Source organism: Seriola aureovittata, chromosome 1 (assembly GCF_021018895.1).
Source record: "Seriola aureovittata isolate HTS-2021-v1 ecotype China chromosome 1, ASM2101889v1, whole genome shotgun sequence".
In the NCBI taxonomy this organism is placed as follows: Eukaryota; Metazoa; Chordata; class Actinopteri; order Carangiformes; family Carangidae; genus Seriola; species Seriola aureovittata.
In genome coordinates, this window is record NC_079364.1 from 32,240,779 (window position 1) to 32,260,892 (window position 20,114).

General features: G+C 40.6%; 1 protein-coding gene across 1 annotated transcript in view; it reads right to left on the bottom strand.

Moving 5' to 3' along the window:
* Positions 1-169: 169 nt before the first annotated feature.
* LOC130165599 (transmembrane channel-like protein 3) overlaps positions 170-20,114 on the bottom strand; it is a 48,448-nt gene continuing 28,503 nt past the window's right edge. The window contains exons 11-22 of the mRNA XM_056371031.1: positions 19,835-19,944; positions 19,639-19,717; positions 17,871-18,131; positions 17,158-17,286; positions 14,189-14,256; positions 12,469-12,597; positions 7,082-7,192; positions 5,841-5,966; positions 5,621-5,699; positions 3,338-3,380; positions 2,270-2,543; positions 170-1,457 (exon numbers count right to left, since the gene is read on the bottom strand). Coding sequence (XP_056227006.1) covers positions 452-1,457; positions 2,270-2,543; positions 3,338-3,380; positions 5,621-5,699; positions 5,841-5,966; positions 7,082-7,192; positions 12,469-12,597; positions 14,189-14,256; positions 17,158-17,286; positions 17,871-18,131; positions 19,639-19,717; positions 19,835-19,944 — 2,415 coding nt within the window. The 3' untranslated portion in view covers positions 170-451. The remainder of the gene's footprint in view (positions 1,458-2,269; positions 2,544-3,337; positions 3,381-5,620; positions 5,700-5,840; positions 5,967-7,081; positions 7,193-12,468; positions 12,598-14,188; positions 14,257-17,157; positions 17,287-17,870; positions 18,132-19,638; positions 19,718-19,834; positions 19,945-20,114) is intronic.

The window sequence follows — 20,114 nt, forward strand, 5'->3', positions numbered from 1 at the left end:
AACCGCCCGACTCTTTCTTGTAATCTGGTTTGCTTCACTCACCTGCTGTTGGATCCTTGCTTGATGCAGCAAAGCAAGCTGGGAATTGTAGTAGTCACTTCAATCCAGATGTTTATTCAGAGTACAAGACTGATGAGTTTTTATAGAGATGATTTTATTGTGACTGAAGTGTAATTATTCAAGCTGTACAACTTTTAATAGTTTACGTTACACTGATAGTCAATGTCATGTTTTATTGTGATACACATTGCTACAATAACTCATAATTAGCTGACACAGCCGTTTCAAAATGATACAAGACCACACATATGGGACACACATTTATAATAATATACTTTCTGTGCTTTCAATGCAATGTATCAACTCTTATTGGGATGTATATATATATATTTGTACAGAGAGAGAGAGAGAGAGAATCATTTTAGCAGAATACATCATTTTAGCAAAGATGTCATACATTGGAACAGACCAGGTCATTTGACTCAGTGACATTTAGATCAAAGCTGGTTTTTGACTTCTTTTTGGCCAGCTTTTCTTGCTTCGCATCAGACTTGAGATAACGCTCCTTATTGTGGATAACCTGAATGTACTGGTCAGTGCTACTGTTCTGTTGGTCACTGCTGGAGGCCAGGGAGGCCGAGTCTGACTCGGTCAGAGGGGTCTCCAGCTTCGGTCTCGTCTTGGGCTTCACATAAGATTCCATGTGCCTGGTCCTAGCTGGGGACTGACAGTATCTTCCTGGGGAATGGATGTGATGCCTGGTTCGCACAAGAAGAGGATCTGTTCCTCTCACACTGGCCTGGGACCGGGCATGTGATTCCAAATCCCCCCAGTCTATTTCTCCTTCACCATCCTCCTCTCCATCCTCTTCCTGTGCTCCATATCTTCCTCGAGCTGCATGGCTGTCTTTCGCCATGGACACGTGGCTTTCTAAACGGTCACCGATGTAGAAGTGTGCTGGTTGATGGAGATCAGAGAGGGAACGGGGCCGATGAGCCTTCCCTAGTGACACCCTTCTCCTGCCTTTTCCTTCTTCTTCCTCCTCTTCCTCTTCACTCAGATGCTGCTGTGATGGGTGGGACCGGTGAGGATGCGGTTGGTGGTGGTGAGTGGTGCGGGGTGTGTAGCGTTTGACATTGCATGGGTACAGCTCCAGGATCTCTGCAGGCTCCTCCATGAGGTAATGGCGTGGGATCCGAGTGGCTGAGCGCAGCAGCTTCTTCCTGGGCTCATGCTCATTGACAATCACGTAGCGAGTAGTTTGACCACGCCGTCCTCCATAGTTCTGTGCAGCGATGAACCCAGCAGCTTCGACGGGGTGTATGGAGCGTATGGTCTTCCTGTACAGGGGGTCAGAGTGGATGTTGTCAGAATAGCGAGCTGGGGGATTGTACGCCATGTGATGGTAGGACTTGGACCTGCAGGTTCCACTAGGGCCACTAAGAAATGGTGGGGGCCTGTATGAGAAAGGACAACACATAAGAATCAGCTTATGTAACATTATTGTCTGTATATTATTGCATAATATTAAATATAACGTTAAAAAGCATGGACTGATTTGAAATGTCTGCACTCCAGTGGCACAAAGCAGACATGTTAGCTGTGATTGATAATTAAACAGGTTGGCTAACAAATGCTGAAATGAATGAGCAATGGCTGCACAGAAGCTAAAGAAAACAAAAAAAAAAAAAAAAAAACCTTTGGCATGAATTGTATATTGGTCAGTGATGATGTAATGTAGATGCAGTTTGAACAAACATGGTCTTAAACATGCAAAAACTACCAGTATAGTACTTTAAAGCCAAACTGCAGCATGTTTAAATTTGACCTTTTCATGCCAAAAAAAACATTCACATAACTTACAAGTACTCAGAGCTTCCCAAAGAATATCATTCTTGTGAGGATGGAAAAGAAACTGAGACAGCATTTAGAAAACTGTCCACTGAAACCCACGTTAGTGCTAAAGTAGGCACAAGTAGGACTAACAAATACTACAGACCATAATCACAACTCTTTAAAAGAGTGCAATTTTCAAATCACAGGGGCCAGTGCAGTTATGACTTGGATTAACATTATTAACAGTCTTAACAAGCTGTTAGAGTGAAAGGTTTAGATTCGGCAGCCATAGTTACAACTGTCACTGATAAATTAAGTCAACTGAAGGTGTTGCAGCTGGTAATAAAACTGCCCTATATTCATTATGTAAGAGGTAATCTGTTGTTCAAAGTCAACCTGCTTGGCTAAACCAACATATTAGTGCATGTAAAACCTGTTAGGTATATGGTCCAGCCGGTGTTTGGGCAGTATGGTCACTGTTGGACTTCTGACAGATCCAGCCGCACTTCCTCTGTTCAGGTCCGCCCTGGATGCCGATCGGGTGATGGTGCGGATGCTGTTTCCACGACGAACGGGAGACTGAAAGTTTGTGACACTGCCGTTCCGTCGAGGAGATGGAGTGTGGACAGAGGCCTCCTGGCTCGTGATGTCGCTCTCCTGCTGATCCAGCTTTTTGTCCACCGCAGCCTCTGTAACCTGTAATCTTGCTAAGGGAGAGAAGTCAGACGTATCAGATAGATTCCAGTTCGTCCATGTTAATTATGATTCTTTGATGCACACAAAAGTTAGTCATGAAGTTCCACAAGGTTCTGTGGACTGATACTTTTCACCTTATATATGTTTCCTTACAATATCAGGAAGCACCACATACATTTCCATAGTTATGCAGTTGACACACAGCTGTACTTATCCATGAAACCCGATATAACTGATCAGGTGATCAAACTTTAGGAATGTCTCACAGACATAAAGACCTGGATCCTGTTTTTTTTAAAAATACTAAACTACTTCTACTGTAAGGAACCATGGAGTCATTTTTGACCTTTTACCTCACACAAGTCAAAAAGATGATGAAAAACTGGTCAATGCTTTTGTTATTTCTAGACTGGATTACTGTTCCATGATACAACTCCAGATGCAACACATTGCCAGTGATGAACCCGGGTGAGTGCACAACTCATTCTACCTCCTTAGCCACAGCCACCCGATTAAGATTAGTCTCTCTCTGTCTCTATTTATTTGGCACACTGTATATCATTAACTGTGTGTCTTTTCTCTCCTGTAGAATTTGTTCTCCTCTCATTAAGCAAGTATCTCTGACTCTGAATCTGCAGCATCCAGAACTGACACTACTACTCACTATTATCATTGTCATTATTAGTCTTAAATACACATCCCACATTAAATTGAAATGAATTGAATTGAATTGAATTGAATTGAATTGAGTTATTTCAATAAATAATGGAGCACATACAGGAACCTGACAAAACACCAGAAATACCTGCAGCCATCTGGAAGACTTTCTTCTTGTCGTCAGTCCGCTCCTAAAGAGATTGAAGGAAAGTTCCACCTTTAGAAACACTGAGACCATTAGATATTGTTGTCTGTCAGTTCAGGACTGTGTCTAAGGTTATTTTCAATCTTTATCTTTTATCCACAACAGCGGGGGCCAGCCCTATAATCTGTCTATAAAATGTCCCTCACTGACTGACTGACTGACTGACTGACTGACTGATCATATTTCCACCACTGAGTTGAAGTTTCTGGATCAAACAGGTTCTATTAGGCGGTGTTTACATCTTAGCACATTGTCTCTAGATTCTCAAACAGACTGGGTATAAACTTGGTTCAGGTCTGGACTGTGTATGAATGCTGACCAGGGGCTTAGGGCTACACCTCTTGTTACTGATAGTTTACTGAGCTGCTTTGGTTTTCCGGCTGCTCGGGAACTGCAGGGAGGAGAAAGGACGCTTCAAATACACTGAGCCTCGCCTCCATTACAGCAAATAAACTACTTTCATTCCATGTATCATTATTACTAAAGGAGGCAGAGGAAGAACTAAACATAAGACACACCGAGCTGAGAGAGCAGGAGAGAGGGAGAGAGAGAGAGAAGTCATCGGTAACTGCTAAAGAAACTAGCAGATCTGAATAACACATAAACAACAGAAACACCAGCAACTGGAAATGAGACAATACTCTTAATGCAGCACTAAAATAAAAGCCCTGTTAAGAAATAAGGGCCACAGAGGGGCTTTAAATTTGAAACAATTACACAGTGTTGAGTTTGTATTAAAATGTAGGGATGTTAATAATTAACCATTTAACCGTTAACCCACAATAAGAATTCTGACCGATTAATACTATCAGTTTAACAATAAAAAAGTATACATATATATATATATATATATATATATGTATGTGTGTATATATCAGGCACATATCAGGCACTATCTCTGCATTCCTGGGACATCAGTACCAGGAATCAGTATTCTACTCTGCCTGGGTCTCATAGTTAACAGACTGTGCATCAGACTAACCCCACAGCCTGTCAACATGCTATTTCTGAACAAAAACCAGTAGACAAGCTGTCCGCTATGCTGAGGACTGAGGAAGGCCTGACCTGTTTATTTTATTTTGAGTTCTGAATAACATGACTACAAGTTTATGTTTTGTTCAACTGTTGGCTCTTTTTGATCATTAATTAGCCAAGAGGAGGAGGAGGAGGAGGAGGGGGAGGAGGAGGAGGGGGAGGAGGAGGAGGAGGAGGAGGAGGAGGAGGAGGAGGAGGGGGAGGAGGTTTTCCTAACAGCACTCTCAGCTCAAACCCTTTCTTATAGAAAAAAAAACATTTGCTGTATTGGTTTTTTTTCAAAGGGTCACAGACACTCGTTCATTCTAAATGGTACATTTTAATCTTGTCGGTTAACAGTTAATGAGCGGTTAATGAGCGTCAGCTACCGGTCAGAAAAAAAAATTCAAAATGAGCATCCCTACATGTAATCCAGTAACCTGAATACCAGGCTTCATAGTAAATACAGCTAAAATCAAAGCTCAGTCTTTGTCTTTGATGTGTTTGGTGATTTTGTCAGAAGACGCAGTTATAAAATCAGGATTTGACTATAGGCAGTCCAGACATATACTAGGTTTTGACCTAGTCTTCTTTTAACTGTAAATTATATCCTGTATCACTGTTTTGTACCCATAAATATCTCTACATGCTAAAGGCTGGTCAGTTGAACTTTTTGTTCAACCAATTAACTACCTCCTTTAAATTGTCTGCTTACACACTCAGGACTGTTGTGGAGAGATGCATCTCGGACAATACCAACCATCCTCTCCACAACATTCTGGCAGGACAGAGAAGCAGCTACAGCTGCAGCAAACGTCTCATCTCACTGCAGAACAGAGAGGTTCAGGAGATCCTTTGTTCCCATTGCCATCAGGCTATACAACACCTCAGCCAGAGGAAGTGGACTAATCTAATTATTATTGTTCATTTGTTATTAACTGTTTATTATTATTATTATTATTATTATTATTATTATTATTATTATCAACAATGAGCTAATGGACACATTAATTTCCCCTAGGGGATAAATAAAGTATCTATCTATCTATCTCTCTATATCTCTATCTATCTATCTATCTATCTATCTATCTATCTATCTATCTATCTATCTATCTACTTAATGCAAATGAGTTGTAAATGAGAAACATGTTGACATATTTTTGATTCAGTCCTACTAACTATAACTCTAGGAGTGACTCATCAGAAACTCACAGTCTGGAGTTGCATCCTCAGCTGGTTGTTGGTGAATTTGAGGGATCTGGCAATGGCCTGGAGATAGTATATCAGCATGCTGAAACACACAAGGACAATTCAAAAGTCAAGGTGGCATGTTGATTTGTAGATGTGTGCATATACGTATGTGTGTGTGTGTGTGTGTGTGTGTGTGTGTGTGTGTGTGTGCGCGCACGCGTGTGTGCGTGCGCAGTCTTACAACAGCAGCAGCAGTGCTGGCAGCACTACAACAGGGCTGGTAATGTAACTCATCACTTTACTGAACCACAGGGGGAAGTCATTGGCCACTGTCTCAGAGATGATGTCATAGATCTTCTCTTGGCCACTGAAACACATATTTAAATACTTTTATTCATGTTAACATCTAAACAATATAAACACAACCAGGCACAAGGGTGTAGGTAGCAGCTCCACTGTTAATTACACAAACACACAAACAGCAATATCTAGCAAGTTTCCTGGGCATCACCAACTTGTCACATTACCTTGACTGCCAAATACAAACACAAGTAGCCTGCATTCATATCCAAGCTGAAATACCACATAAGCTGAAGGCTAGTAACGTTTGAACTAAGTGAGAAAAACCTTCCTAAGAACAGCCTGCTTCCAAAACAGACAGCTGTCTGTTTCACATTTAAAAACACATTTAAAAGTCCATTGCACAGCTTGAAGGACACAGTAGACACAACTTGGGAATGCCTACAAATTCCCACTGAAAAGGTCCTTGACTACCTACGCAATTAATTTGTTAAACCCTTGTACAGTATACACTACATCATTTTGTACACTGTAGCAATTTGTTCAGTTACATAATATTCATGTGTGTGATGTAAGCAATGAGCAACTCTTACAAAAATGCAGATTGAAATGCAAGGTTGAAAGTAGACACACAGACCTTGAATATTGCTTTGGGTTCATTCATAAATTAATGAAAATGTGGGGGACACATCAACCAAATCTAGACTAAGAGGAAGAACATTTCAAGTGATGCTTATCAATGTGCAGTATACCTGTTAAAATTCAACAGATATAATTTAAAAGTGTTGTACAGCAGCTTAAAGGTGCTGGATAGGTTATGATGGGGCCATGTTAACAATTTCCTGGTCTTTCTGCTAAGCTAGGCTAAATGAGACATCCTTGGACGTATTATGTTTGCCCCAGAGATTTTATATATTTATATAAGATATTAATATCTTTGATCTGATTGATTGATCTTTGATCTGATTGATTGATCTTTGATCTGATTGATTGATATCTTTTCAGTGAGTTGGAATGAAGACAAGTTGTGAAATGTGTGAGTCAAGTTAATGTCTGCTGCTGATATGAGGCCAGAAAGAAACTCACTTCTGTCTTTCATTTTCATCGCAGTAAATAAATGTGTACTGTACAAAAACCTTAAACAACAGACATCTTTTGATACGATCTAAGCGGTGTCTTTACCTGAATGGTCCACAGTGCTGGGACGGTCTGTACCTGACTATGGCAAAGATGGTGGGCAGCATACACAGAAACAGCATGAACAGCAGCATGGCCAGGTAGAAATTGTTTGATCTGAAAAAAAGGCGATGCAATCAAAGCAATGGAAGTGTTAAAATGAACAATTGTATTATATATATATATTCCTGTCCGTTTTCAAACCTGCTGCTTTTATAGTTCTGCTGAACAATTCAGCAAAACACAGCTGAAAATTCAAGTTCATACGAAAAACATTTAATTACAGAATATTTGTAAAATCATTCACCCCATTCATCTACTTCAGATAACTTGTGTTGCTAGGCTGTCATGATTCCTGTTCAAGCCCTGTTTATTTTTACCATTCTGCCCATCTCCTGACCCTCTCCCTCCACCCCCCCATCCCATTCTCAGCCGACCGACTCCCCAGTCCCACCTTCTCGCCTGTCTCTCATTCCCTAACCACTCAGTCCACCTCCACCTCCACCTCCACCTCCACCTCCCCTGTTTCCCATTCCATTATCAGCTCACAGTATATACACCAGCTGTCTTTACCCAGTCATTTACCAGATTGTTGTGTAGTTTACAGTGATGATTCATGTGGGTTCACCACTGTTAAGGCAAGTTTAATCATACAGCACCATTCAGACACAAGGCAGTTCAAAGTGCTTTACAAAGGCATGGAAATACATTAAAAATAGAACATTAAGATGACATTAAAATAGCTTTTAAAAACACTAAGAAGTAATTTGAATAAATACAAATAAAAATATCTAAATACATAAGATCAGGTAGGAAGACTAAACAGATGTAATGTATGTGATTTACTGGTGAGCTGCAGCAAATAGCAATGTTTGAGGAGCAGAGAAACTAATAGCTTCTTCACCTTGTTTGGTTCTGATTCTGGGAACACTGAGTAAACCTGTCCCACATCACCTGAGGGGTCTGGATGCTTCATAACCTACAAGTTGGTCATAGATGTGTTTAGGCCCAAGACCATTTTTTAAACTTTTAAAATCTTTTTTTGACACACAGGAAGCCAGAGCAGTGATTTAGGGAGCTGTGTGATGTGCTCCACTCTGGCAGACGCATTCTAGATGATTTTATCAATCAGCTTATCAGATGGGCATGATGATGTAGTGGTAAGCACTGTCGCCTCACAGCAAGACGGTTCTTGGTTCAAACCCTGGGCCTGGCTGTGGGAGTTTGCATGTTCTCCCTGTGCCTGCGTAGGTTCTCTCTCGGTACTCCAGCTTCCGCCCACAGTCCAAAGACATGCCTCTTAGGTTTAATGGTGACTCTAAAGTGCCCATAGGTGTGAATGTGTGTCTTTATATGTCCCTGTGATAGACTGGCTACCTGTCCAGGGTATACCCTGCCCTCGCCCTATGTCAGCTGATGAAAATGTTCATCAGTGCAGGTTTAAGTTCAGACTCATCAAGTCTTGTGTTTCATCCATGAGATTTTGACCATGGGATTTTGCACCGTGTCTGAAACGTCATGCCATGATGTAAAATCTCAGATTTTCATGTTGTCAAAAGAAAATAAAGTTTTGTGATCCTTGTTCAGTGTTGAAATGCCAGTGCACTGGGGAGTCCCATCCCTTGCTTCACCTGCTGCTCTCATGAATGTGCTGCCAGGGGCGCCTTAACATTACTGTAGGTCCCGGGGGCTATGGATGTTTTGGATGCCCCCCCCCACCCGACCCAGTGCAAATAATTGTGTTGGGCTGAAGATATGGATGGAATAATTCATCAAATCACTGAACGGAGCACCACAAGCATGTCGTTCCACATAACACCGAGAGGGGCTTAATCCATTTGTTGCCACTGCATTCTGACAGCAATACTTCTGACAGGACTGTGCTCCCATGCTGCTCCCAGCAGCAGGATCGGCACCTTGGAGAGTGTCACGGTGCACAGTCCTGACAAACACAGGTCCGGCAAGGTCAGAGCTCCAGCAACACCTGCCGTACATGGACGTTTGGCTTGTGGCCCTCCTCAGGGTCATCACAGAACATATAACAAGTAACATTTAAATAAAATAGGTGTAACACAGAAAAATATAAAACAGCCAATCATATGTGAACATATGAACACACATATCTGCCTATGGAGCTTCATCAAAGGTGGGTTGGGCCTTTGGTCATGTGGCTTCAGGCCAATCATTGTGTCAGGCTGGTGGGCAATGTCCAACAGAGGACATGGGTGCCACCATGTTTAGTTCATAGCCTGGGGAAGTGCAGCTAAAGGGTGGAACTAAATGTGTCCATTTGATGTGGCAGAGCACCACAGTCACTCACTAAACAATCCCCATGAAGCCCCACCGCCGCATGTTTTCACTGAGACACTCACAAAGTTAATAGTTAAAACAGTAATGTATTGTCATGTTGGGTGTGATGCTCTTGTGTGTGTGTGTGTGTAATGAACATTATTCAGCTTTGACCAGTGCATTACTACCTGAGAGAGGCAGCAACCAACTGGCAAACAATTCACCCATTTTAGCTGCTGCATTTCTCATTTGAAGGCAGCAACATGAGATGACTCCAGTGATGCTAAAAAAAATCCAGATTATCACCAACAGAAATATTGTCAGTGTTAAATACATTCAAGTGTCCCAGCACTCCTTAATTATGAGTAGGAGATGTAAAAAAAAAAAAAAAAAGCTTTATTATTACTATCTCTCTCCTCTCCAGCAGAAATGCATTTAATGGCTCACATGAAGTGTGCATGTGTATGTGTGTGTGTGTGTGTGTGTGTGTGTGTGTGTGTATGTGTGTGTGTGTGTGTGTGTGTGTGTGTGTGTGTGTGTGTGTGTGTGTGTGTGCGTGTGTGTGTGTGTATGGCTGCCTGGATTTTCCACCACATCTGGGAGTGACTGATAAGGACTGAAAGAGGCAATGACAGCCTTGTTACATAAATCAGAGTGGGCTGAATGCCTTAGGCCTGTATGTGTGTGTGTGTATGTATAGGAAGATGTAGGACTACACACTGATTTGTCACAATCACAGCAGAGCAGGAAAATGAAAAGGGATGACAAAAAATAGTTACAAAACGACTATTGATATGTGTATGCGTATTAAGAGCAGTGATGATGCAGTTTCATCTTTGTCAAATGGAGGATCACATGCACAGAGTGTGTCCTTTTGTTCTGAGTGTGTGTGAGAGCAAAGATTTCTATGTATCCTCCTCTGTGCATGTGTGTATGATTATGCCTGTCTTTTAACTTTTAGTTTTAAGCTACAGTGCATTCAGAAAGTATTCAATCTTTTCACATTATGTCATGTTGCAGTCTAATGCAAAAATAAAAGCATATTTATATATCTTATATTTTATCAATCTTACATTGAATAACGCATAATGACAAAGTGAAAACATAAAACTTAGAAATGTTTTGCAAATGTATTAAAAAAGGAAAAACTGAAATATTCCATTGACCTTGAGTATTCACTCAACCAGGACTCTTCCTAGATGAGCCAATCCAAGCATCAACGTCTGAAGCTGAAAACTGATGCCAACACTGAAGAAGCAAAACCTGCAGTTCCTCTAACGACCACTAGAGTCTGGCTCCAACAGTGATTCAGTCCCCATAGACTGCCATGTTAAAATGTCAAATTTTAACAGAAATAAACATGTTAACAGCCTGGTACAAAAAACAAAAACTGTTTATTTCACTCACCTGTTTACATTTCAGTAGGGATTTATGTAGGTCTAGAATTGAGGGCGTGGCCTCTTTGAGTGACAGGTGGGTGACTGTATGCTTGTCACAAACTGGTATGCATGGTATGGTAAATCTCAGCTCCACACATGCCACACCTTTGGATTAGCTGGGAGTAAGGGTTTTTCCTCCAGACATGACGCTTAGAACTGAGGCCAAACAGGTCAGTCCTGGTTTCATCATACCAGAGAATCTGGTTTCTCACAGTCTCAGAGTCCTTTGGCTGCTCCTTTGAAAACTTCTTTAGTCTAGAGGAGTCATGGTTGTTCCAGACTTATTCATGTCAGAATGATAGAGACCATTGTTCTTCTCAGGAATCTTCAATGCAGCAGAAATGTTGTTCAGCCTGGACACAGTCCTGTCTCTGAGCTCTGCAGCAGCTCCTTCCTCATCATGGTCTCTGCTCTGATCTGCATCATCAGCTGTGAGACCTGATATAGACAGACGTGTGTCTTTACACATCATGTCCAATCAGCTGAGTTTACCACAGGTGGACTCCAGTCAAGGTGTAGAAACATCTCAGAGATGATCATGAAAAATTGGCTAAATTTCAATAGTCATAGCAAAGTGTCTGAATACCTATGTCAATGTGACATTTCCGTTTTTTCCTTTTTGATGATTTAGCAAAAAATTCTAAAATTCTGTTTTTATATTATGTGAGTATATATAAATATGTTGTCTACTGCTGTAAGACCTGAATTTCCCTTCTGGTCTTCAATACAGGCATATCTAGTTTTATCTTATAGATGTATTTGTAATACATCTGTTTTTCACCCATCAATCAGCTACACCACTTATCCATTAAGGGTCACGGGGGGGGGGGCTGGAGCCAATCCCAGCTGACATTGGGCGAGGGCGGGGTACACCCTGGACAGGTCGCTAGTCTATCACAGAGCTGACATATAGAGACAAACAACCATTCACGCTCACATTCAACAATTAACCTGAAGGTCTTTGGACTGTGGCAGGAGGCTGGAGCACCCAGAGAGAACCCACACAGACACGAGGAGAACATACACACTCCACAGAGAAATGCACCAGGCGGTCAGCAGGTTGGAACCATGTGAGGCCACAGTGCTAAACATGCACCACCATGCCGCCCTCTGTACTCTTTCACAGCTATAACAATACATAAAGCAGACAGACTGCCAGTGTCTCACTATTTGACTGTATTTGCTGATATTGTTGCATTTATCTGAATGATGGTCAGTGATTAGCACTTTGCTGGTGGAGAGAACGCCAAGAGGGTGCAAAGCTGTCATCAAAGCAAAAGGTGGCTAGTTTGAAGAATCTAAAATATGAACCATTTTGCTTTGTTTACACTTTCTTTGTTTACTTCATAATTCCATGTGTGTTATTTCCTAAATGTGATGCCTTCAGCATTGTTCTACAATGTAGAAAATAATAAGAATAAAGGAAAACCATTCAATTAGAAGCTGTGTTCAAACTTTTGACAGGTAGGCCTACTGGTATATAACCACAAACAAGCATGCGTGTGTGTGTGTTATAGACTAAAAGCTGATTTTTGAGTCAGTGGTTAAGGTTAGTGTAAGGTTAAGTAATGGTTAGAGTTAGTGTAAGTATCCAGGAAATGAATGTAAGTCTACATAATGTCCTCAAAAGGTACCTAAGACTGCGTGTGTGCGTGTTGGTCAGACCTGGATGCTCTGAACACCTGCTGATGAGGAACGTTACAGGTGAGGACGGCCCAGCTCCTCAGATACATCAGACCAATCAGCTTCAACACGTTGAAGGCAGGAAGACAGGGGGAGAAAAACGCTCCCATCCTTGAGGAATGAATGAGAGAAGTCAGTAAGACACACACACACACACACACACACACACACACACACACACACACACACACACAAATCCTTGTCTTACTTTTTTATCTTACTATATTTAATAATGATAACAATAATAAACTTTATTTGTATAGCACCTTTCATATAAGAAAGTACTTTACAACAAAGAAATGACCTGCACCAAGTGCTTCACATGAAAGACATAAAATGAACATAAAAAAATGTAAAACGTAAAATGAGATGGATAATAATGACATAATAAATGTAAAAATAAGTAATTAAAAAAATTATTACAAAGAAAGCATAAAATCAGTAAGACATCAATATTTATAACAGCATGTAAAAGAAGTGCTGAGCAAAGTGTAAAGTTTCAGAGCTGGTTAAAGGCTAAAGTGAAGAAATAAAGTTTTTATCTTTCTTTTAAAAACACTCAGTGAGCTTCTTCTTCTCTGATATCTACAGGTCGTGTTGTCCACAGCTTTGGGTTGGAACTGACACAAGCTGCGTCCCTGATGTTTCTGGAACCTTTAGTAAAGCAGCAGTAGATGATCTGTGTTCCTGGAGGTCTATAGTTAACAAGGGAGCTAAAATGTAGCTTGGTCCTTGCACATGAAGGTCTTTGTATGTAAGGAGGAGGAGCTTAAAATCAATTCTAAAGGTAACAAGAAGTTAAACTGGACTGATGTGCTCTCTCCTCCTGGTTCTGCTTCTCAGCTGAGCTGCAGTGTTTTGACTGAGCTGAAGTCTCAGTGTTTTTTTTCGCCCAGTAGTTTTGCCAAGAAAAAGAGCATCACAGTAATTGAGTCGACTTGAAAATGAAGTCATGAATCAATCTCTTCTTTTTTGGTTTATAAATGTTTGTACTTCAGCTGTTTCTTAGGAAGGAAAAATTATGTTTTCATCATCTTGTTGATGTGGGACTTGAAGCTTAGATCTGAATCTAAGATAATGCTAAGATTTGTAAACTTAGATTTAATTCAGGGAGTTCATTTTGTGGAACCCGTCCTGACCCCTGACTGTAGTTTAAAGCTAGTTCTATCCCTAACATTAAAATCAAGTCCTAACCCTCAAACAGCCATTTTAACTTGTGGACATCACTAGTATAGTGGGCTCTCCACGAGTATAGTAAAACAAGGCCACACACACACACACACACACACACACACACACACACACACACACACACACACACACACACACACACACACACACACACACACACACACACACACACACACACACACACCTCGGTCACACCCCATATAAAAGGCATTATATCCATTGGCTCATGGTTTCACTTCATTATGTTCATTGCTGCAAGGCGACATTTCTGAAATGAGTTGAGGAAATACAGTCGGGGCAGCCACAAAGGTGCAATGGAGAGATTACAGAGGGCCATAGTCCTCTAAACAGGGTCATGGAGACTGGTCAGCATCAGCCACACTATTAACTATTGGATCCTCTATTACACACACAGTGACAAGGCAGTGCTGATATAATGGGATTGCATAGAGAGATGTTCTCAGAGTTTCATTCTAACAGTTATTTATTATAGAGCGTTTTTCAGACTTACCAGATCATTCCTTGGTTATAAATCAGATGCAAGACATTCTCAGCTATTTTGAATTCTCCATATTCAGGCTGAGGAAAGACAAGAAAAGCATGAATACAGGGTTGTTTATGTTGTTTTTTCCGCTTTTTTCAACCATAAGATTTTTGCAGGTCTTACAGGAAACAAAAATATTCATCACTTTCTCCTGAGTGTTGGTGGTGAGAATGAAAATCCTTAAGGATACAGGATACAGGATACAACCGTATACAGCCAATGCAGAAAACAATGTTCCTCCAAGACCAAGGGGCTACACAGAACAACAGAGCTGTAAGAGGCTACACAGAACTAACTGAAAATACAAGATAAGACGACAGTGTAAGACAGTACAACCAGACAAGACAGGCCAAAAATCACGGTAGGGGTCAGGTGAGTTCCAGGTGAATAAAGTGTCAGGACAAGGAACTAAAACTCACAGACTGATGCCTGAAAAAATTCAATTCTAGCATCGGGCAGCCTTGAAGTCGTAAAGAGTTCATAGTACATGACTGAGTGGCGACTACACACTTTTCACCCCAACTAGTCTGTCTGGTCTCCAAAACAACGTTCTGTCACGAAAAGATCAGTGAGAAGTAATATGGGAAATGACATTCTGAAATGATGCAATTCTTCACGAAAAATGGAGGTCAGACAAAAACAAGTACTACTTGTTTGAACAATGCTTTGTGATGAAAAAACACGAGAAAAGAAAAAGAAAAAAATGGATTGGATTGGATTGTCTGTTCTACAGAGAGAGTTGGAGGTAAGTAATTTCATTTTCAATCTGAATGACAGCAGTATAAAAAAAACGTAGATAACATAGCTTGCAAAAGCAGCAAGGTTTCAAATACTGAAAAGCTTGTGTGTTTGTTAATGTATTCTGAATAACTATATTATTGTGCCTTCCGCATATAAATAGATGCATAAGACTGGGTTCAAGGAGACACTGTGGATGGAAGCAGGATGGTCAAACACCACATAACCAAGCAGGACACCAATATGAGATGGCAATGTCCCCAAGAGAGTGTCTCACTTTCCCCTGTGTTCTTTTGCAACAGGTGGGTCTGTCACATAGACTGTAAATAAAGATGGCTGTTGTGTTCGTGACATCACCCAAATGTTTCTGAAAGGCAATTCTGAAGCTCGTAGTGGGTCGTTCTGCTGTCACTGGGAAATTCCCTATAGAGATCCAAACTGTTTTTGTACCAGGCTGTTAACATGTTTATTTCTGCTGTAGGTTGGACATGTTTAAAACGCCAAACAGGCACGGGTGCTCCTGCCAAAGGTCTATTAAATTCTGCTCAGTTTCCTGAGTCCACCGTGCAGCCTTTTCTGCCATGTTTTCCGCCAAGCCTGTTGTTGTTGTAGGCTTTCGGGTTTCTGCCTCTTTGCCCTCATCCTGTGCCCTGCGCTCTCATTGGCTGTAGCTCATCAGAGACTTTAGCATGCCAGATATCTGGTCGCCATATGTGACGGGTCAGTGAGCCTCAATAATTGGCTCTCTGAAGAGTTCATATATAGTGAATGGTGTTTGGTGATCAACCACCAATTTGCCTTTGATTAGGGGCTTTTTTCTGTGATTTCTAGAATCCATCCTTAAAAATTGGGCTTAAAATCATGTTGTCAGATCGTCGCATTAGGAGCAACTTAAAGACCCTCTGAAAATCCAGGGTTTGACCTTGTTAACATCCATATAATGTTTTTATATAAAACAAGATATATGATGAGAGAAATAATCATCAACTCCATGACTGAGTGTTTCCACCTTGAACTGCAGTGAACCAATGACAGTCTCATAAACACAGATTCAGACAGCCAGGGTTTCATACATCACAAACCTAAGGAACCAATCCTGTCAACTGGTGGGGACGGGGGGCGGGGGGTACAGAAAGAGAGAGTTAGCATTAGCACAACCACTAACACTGTGTCAGCCACTGCCAGTTACAAGCTAACAAACAACATAAACAAATAAAAGATGCTAACTACGCTAAGTGTTCTGATCCGTCTGCTAGTCTCTGGTTCTGGTCTCAGACTCCTCATCTGAGTCTGGGTCTGACTGAGGTTCAAACATTTGGCTGAGTCTCTCTGATGTTTCCTCCTCTAACCATCTTGATGCTCTCTGCTCTTTCACCTGTCCACCTGGAGCAAGCAGGTGGTGGGCGGGGCTAAAGGCCTGATCCACATTTCTCAGTCTGGAAGTAAGAGAAGATGAGCTGCAGAGGATATTTACAGAGTTTAAAACACGTCTGATGATGAACTCTAAGCTCTTGAATTAGCCAAGGTAAGCAAGTTTTGTAGCTAAGCAGACTTTAAACCTTTTAAAATTTCAAATAAAACTTCCCAAAGATGCCAAATATACAAGGCCGTGTTTGGGAGAAAATTTGCCTAAAAGGACATATTTCTATTTAATAGAATGTCACAATTAATTTATTTTATGGAACACTAAGAATATGCAACAAGTTAATTGATAAAATGGAAGCAAAAGGACAGTTAGCCTGTTTGCCTAAACTCTAGCCAACCTCATGGCTCCTGTGAGGAAAAGAAAATAAGAAGTCTGACTTTTCTTTGTCCATCTCTCCTGATGTGTAGAACTGGTACAAATGACCCTCTAAGAAAGTCTAACATGTCTAACACCAACATCTTTTGGCTTTTATCAGAACATCATCATCTTGGAAAATGCGCTTATTCACTTTTCTGGTGGAGCAGAATTACATCTCGTGGATAATAGTCTCTGATCTGTCTGTTTAGTATAAAGCTCCACCCAGCAGCTGGTTAGCTTAGCTTAGCACAAGGACTTCAAGCAGGGAGAAGCATCTAGATTGCCTCTGTTCAAAGGTAACCTCTAAAACTCACTAATTAACACTTCTCGTTTACTTAGTCTGTACAAGAACTGAAGCGTGAAAACAACATTTTGTGCTTTTAATTCTTTTATAACACAAAAGTGTACAACTTACAAATTTGCTCTCTAAATCCCAGCAGCAGCAGTCACTCAGGTAGCGAACCACCAAACCTCTGATGAAGTCAATGAGCAGAATGCTGGCCACTGTGAAGATCATGTCAATGATGGACAGCTTCAGCATCTCCTGGAGACACACCAGAAACATAATCATCATCATTTTATTTCACACTAATCAAACAAAGCACAAACATGAAAATAGCCATGGGTGAAAATGGGACACCCTTATAAGCTCAGAAGCTCCTGAAGTCACGACATGTACAAAATACAATTTCAGCTCCAAGATACCTAAATCCTAAAACCCTAAAAAGGCCCTTCAGCCTCAGTTGTACACTGTGTTTCCTTCCCATGGCCAAATGTTTCTGTTTTGTACTAGATTTTTTTCAAAACCACATGAATTTCCTATGTTTTCCACATGTGGGCACATGTGTTTCCTACTGTGGATCACCTGTGCTCTATATGGTACCACATGCTGCAACAGGTGGTACCATGTAGACCACATGTGGAAAAGATGTTACCACATGTTGTATGTCACAAACACTGCAGATTTTCAAGGTTTCACCATTCTCCACTATCAGATATGCTCCTTAATCTAAACAGTCATTGGAATTTGTATGACTTTTCAACAGTTTTCACCGGGCCTTCTCTCTATTGGAGATTAGGCAAGAAACATGCCAAGTGAATATTAAGTGTGTAACAATAAGACAGAACCTGTCCGACGTAGGTCTCCCAGCACTGGTCCTGCTGAGAGCGTGTGTTCCTCTCAAACAGAGCCGTCTGGTTGGAGACGGAGCTGCTCCTGCTGCTGTTGGTGACTTCTAGCACTGTAGCAATGGTTGCTATGGTGCTGTTGCGATGTTCAGAGACAGAGATCTCAGACACCAGGGTGGAGACGCTGGAGTCTACCTCAGGCTGAGAGATGGTGGCCAGGAACGAGCTGAAGTCAGACCAGTTACCTGTACTCACTGGGACCTGGGTGACAAATGTGGCAGCATCCATCACCAGCTATGTGCTATGCTAATCCTCTATGGAAAACTTATAATGCAGATGCATCAATCTCATGTCTGTGTGATGAGTGCAGAGTCTCAGTCATGACATGGCTTCTCGTGTATTACTCGTGTTTTTCAATTTGAGCAACTGTAAATGACTCAAACCTTTTGAAAACATCGCCTTCATAGCAAATCACTTCCTGCCCATCTGCAGACATACGTTTTGTGAAATGTTCTGTTCTTGTGTTTTGACGCTCAGGGCCACCATAGTTCCAGTGCTCATGCTGAGCTAACAATGTCTTGACTCCATCTCTTAACACACAGACATGAGAAAACAATATACATGTAAATAATCAAAATGTTTAGCTATTCCTTTAACGCCAAATAATAAAATGTAATAAATCACTGTAACACATAAAACAAGTAACATGTTTTCTCTGTTATTAAAGATTGGTACAACTATCATTGATGAGGCTGTAGCTTTAGCTTTAGCTGTTTGTGGTAAAAAGAGTGATTGTGAACATTGTCAATGTGCATTTACTGAAGACCACGGAAAAAAATGTGAGCACCAACACTGGTTTGCTGCAAATTCAGTGAACAAAGGTTTTCATCACCATCTCACATGAATAATACGATTAACGGATTCGCTTTAATTACAAAACATACAAATTTTTCAGTTTGTACCTGCTGATATTGTGACATGTCGAAAGACTTTACACTTTCTACCAAAGACACTGTGCAACTGTAACTTAGACATCATTTCTGGAAAGAGAGGGTCTCTGAACCTATGATCACTTACTTCATGGCCCCACCAGACTATTTCTATGCTAAAGTCATTTTTCGAGATTTTCAGGATTGTAGCTGATTTTATCATGGGTGATGTGGAATGCATTGAAATCAATATTAATTCACTAAATAAATAAATAAATAAATAAATGAGTCCTGAAATTTAAAAAAATCAGGTAATAATGTAGAAATATATAAATAGATATAAATATAAATATATAAGTGAGTAAATAAATAAATAGCTTTATAAATTAATGCTTTGGTCTGAATATGTGAGATAACCACACCCCCCCATTTGAAAATAAAAGTCCCCTGAAATAGATAAATGTGGAATTATACAATAAAAGTCCCCTTAAATAGAGAAAATTAGAAAATTATCATTTTTAAAAGGAAAGATCTATTTATTTATTCCTTTATTTATATAGCTACTTATTTATTTATTGGCTCACTTATATATTTATATTTACATTCACATTTACATATTTCTTCATGCATTATATTGTATTTCTTCCAGGGTTTACTTCATAGCTGTATTTATTTATTTATGTATTTATTTAATATTGACTTAGATGGCATCTCAAATGAATCTCCCACATCCCACTCTTCTGTGAAACAAATGATGGCCAGATCTATAAAAATAAAACCCAGATTGTCAAAAAGCCATTTTTCTGTTTTCTATAGTTACTATTAGTTATTATACTCACAGCAGAGCTCATACTATTGACCTTATCAAGGAGGGCAATGATGAGGCTGTAGAGATTCCCCAGGTATAAAACAAGCACTCTATAAACACATGAAGACATGATCAGTGTTAGTGTGCAGTAAGGCCTGTGGTGTGTTATACTGTAAGTAATTAATGCTGTAGTAGGCAGCAGTTGTGGGATGTGAGTGATGGATTACCTGGCCAGCTGAAATCGCAGCGAGGTTCGCGGGTGGTACATCTCCAGCTGAGCCACCAGCTCAAAGGCAGACGGAGCAATCATGGTGATGAGAGAAACCACCACACTCACCTGGATGGAGAAGGAGGCACATGATGAAAGTCTCTTACATGGAGGGTGTAATGCAAGATTCTTCCTTTTGAGAAACAAGATTTCAACTGTAAATTATTATCGTACCATACAACAGACGTTTCCCTTTGTTTTTTGTTTACTTTTTCTGGGAAAGATTTGATCCTGATTAA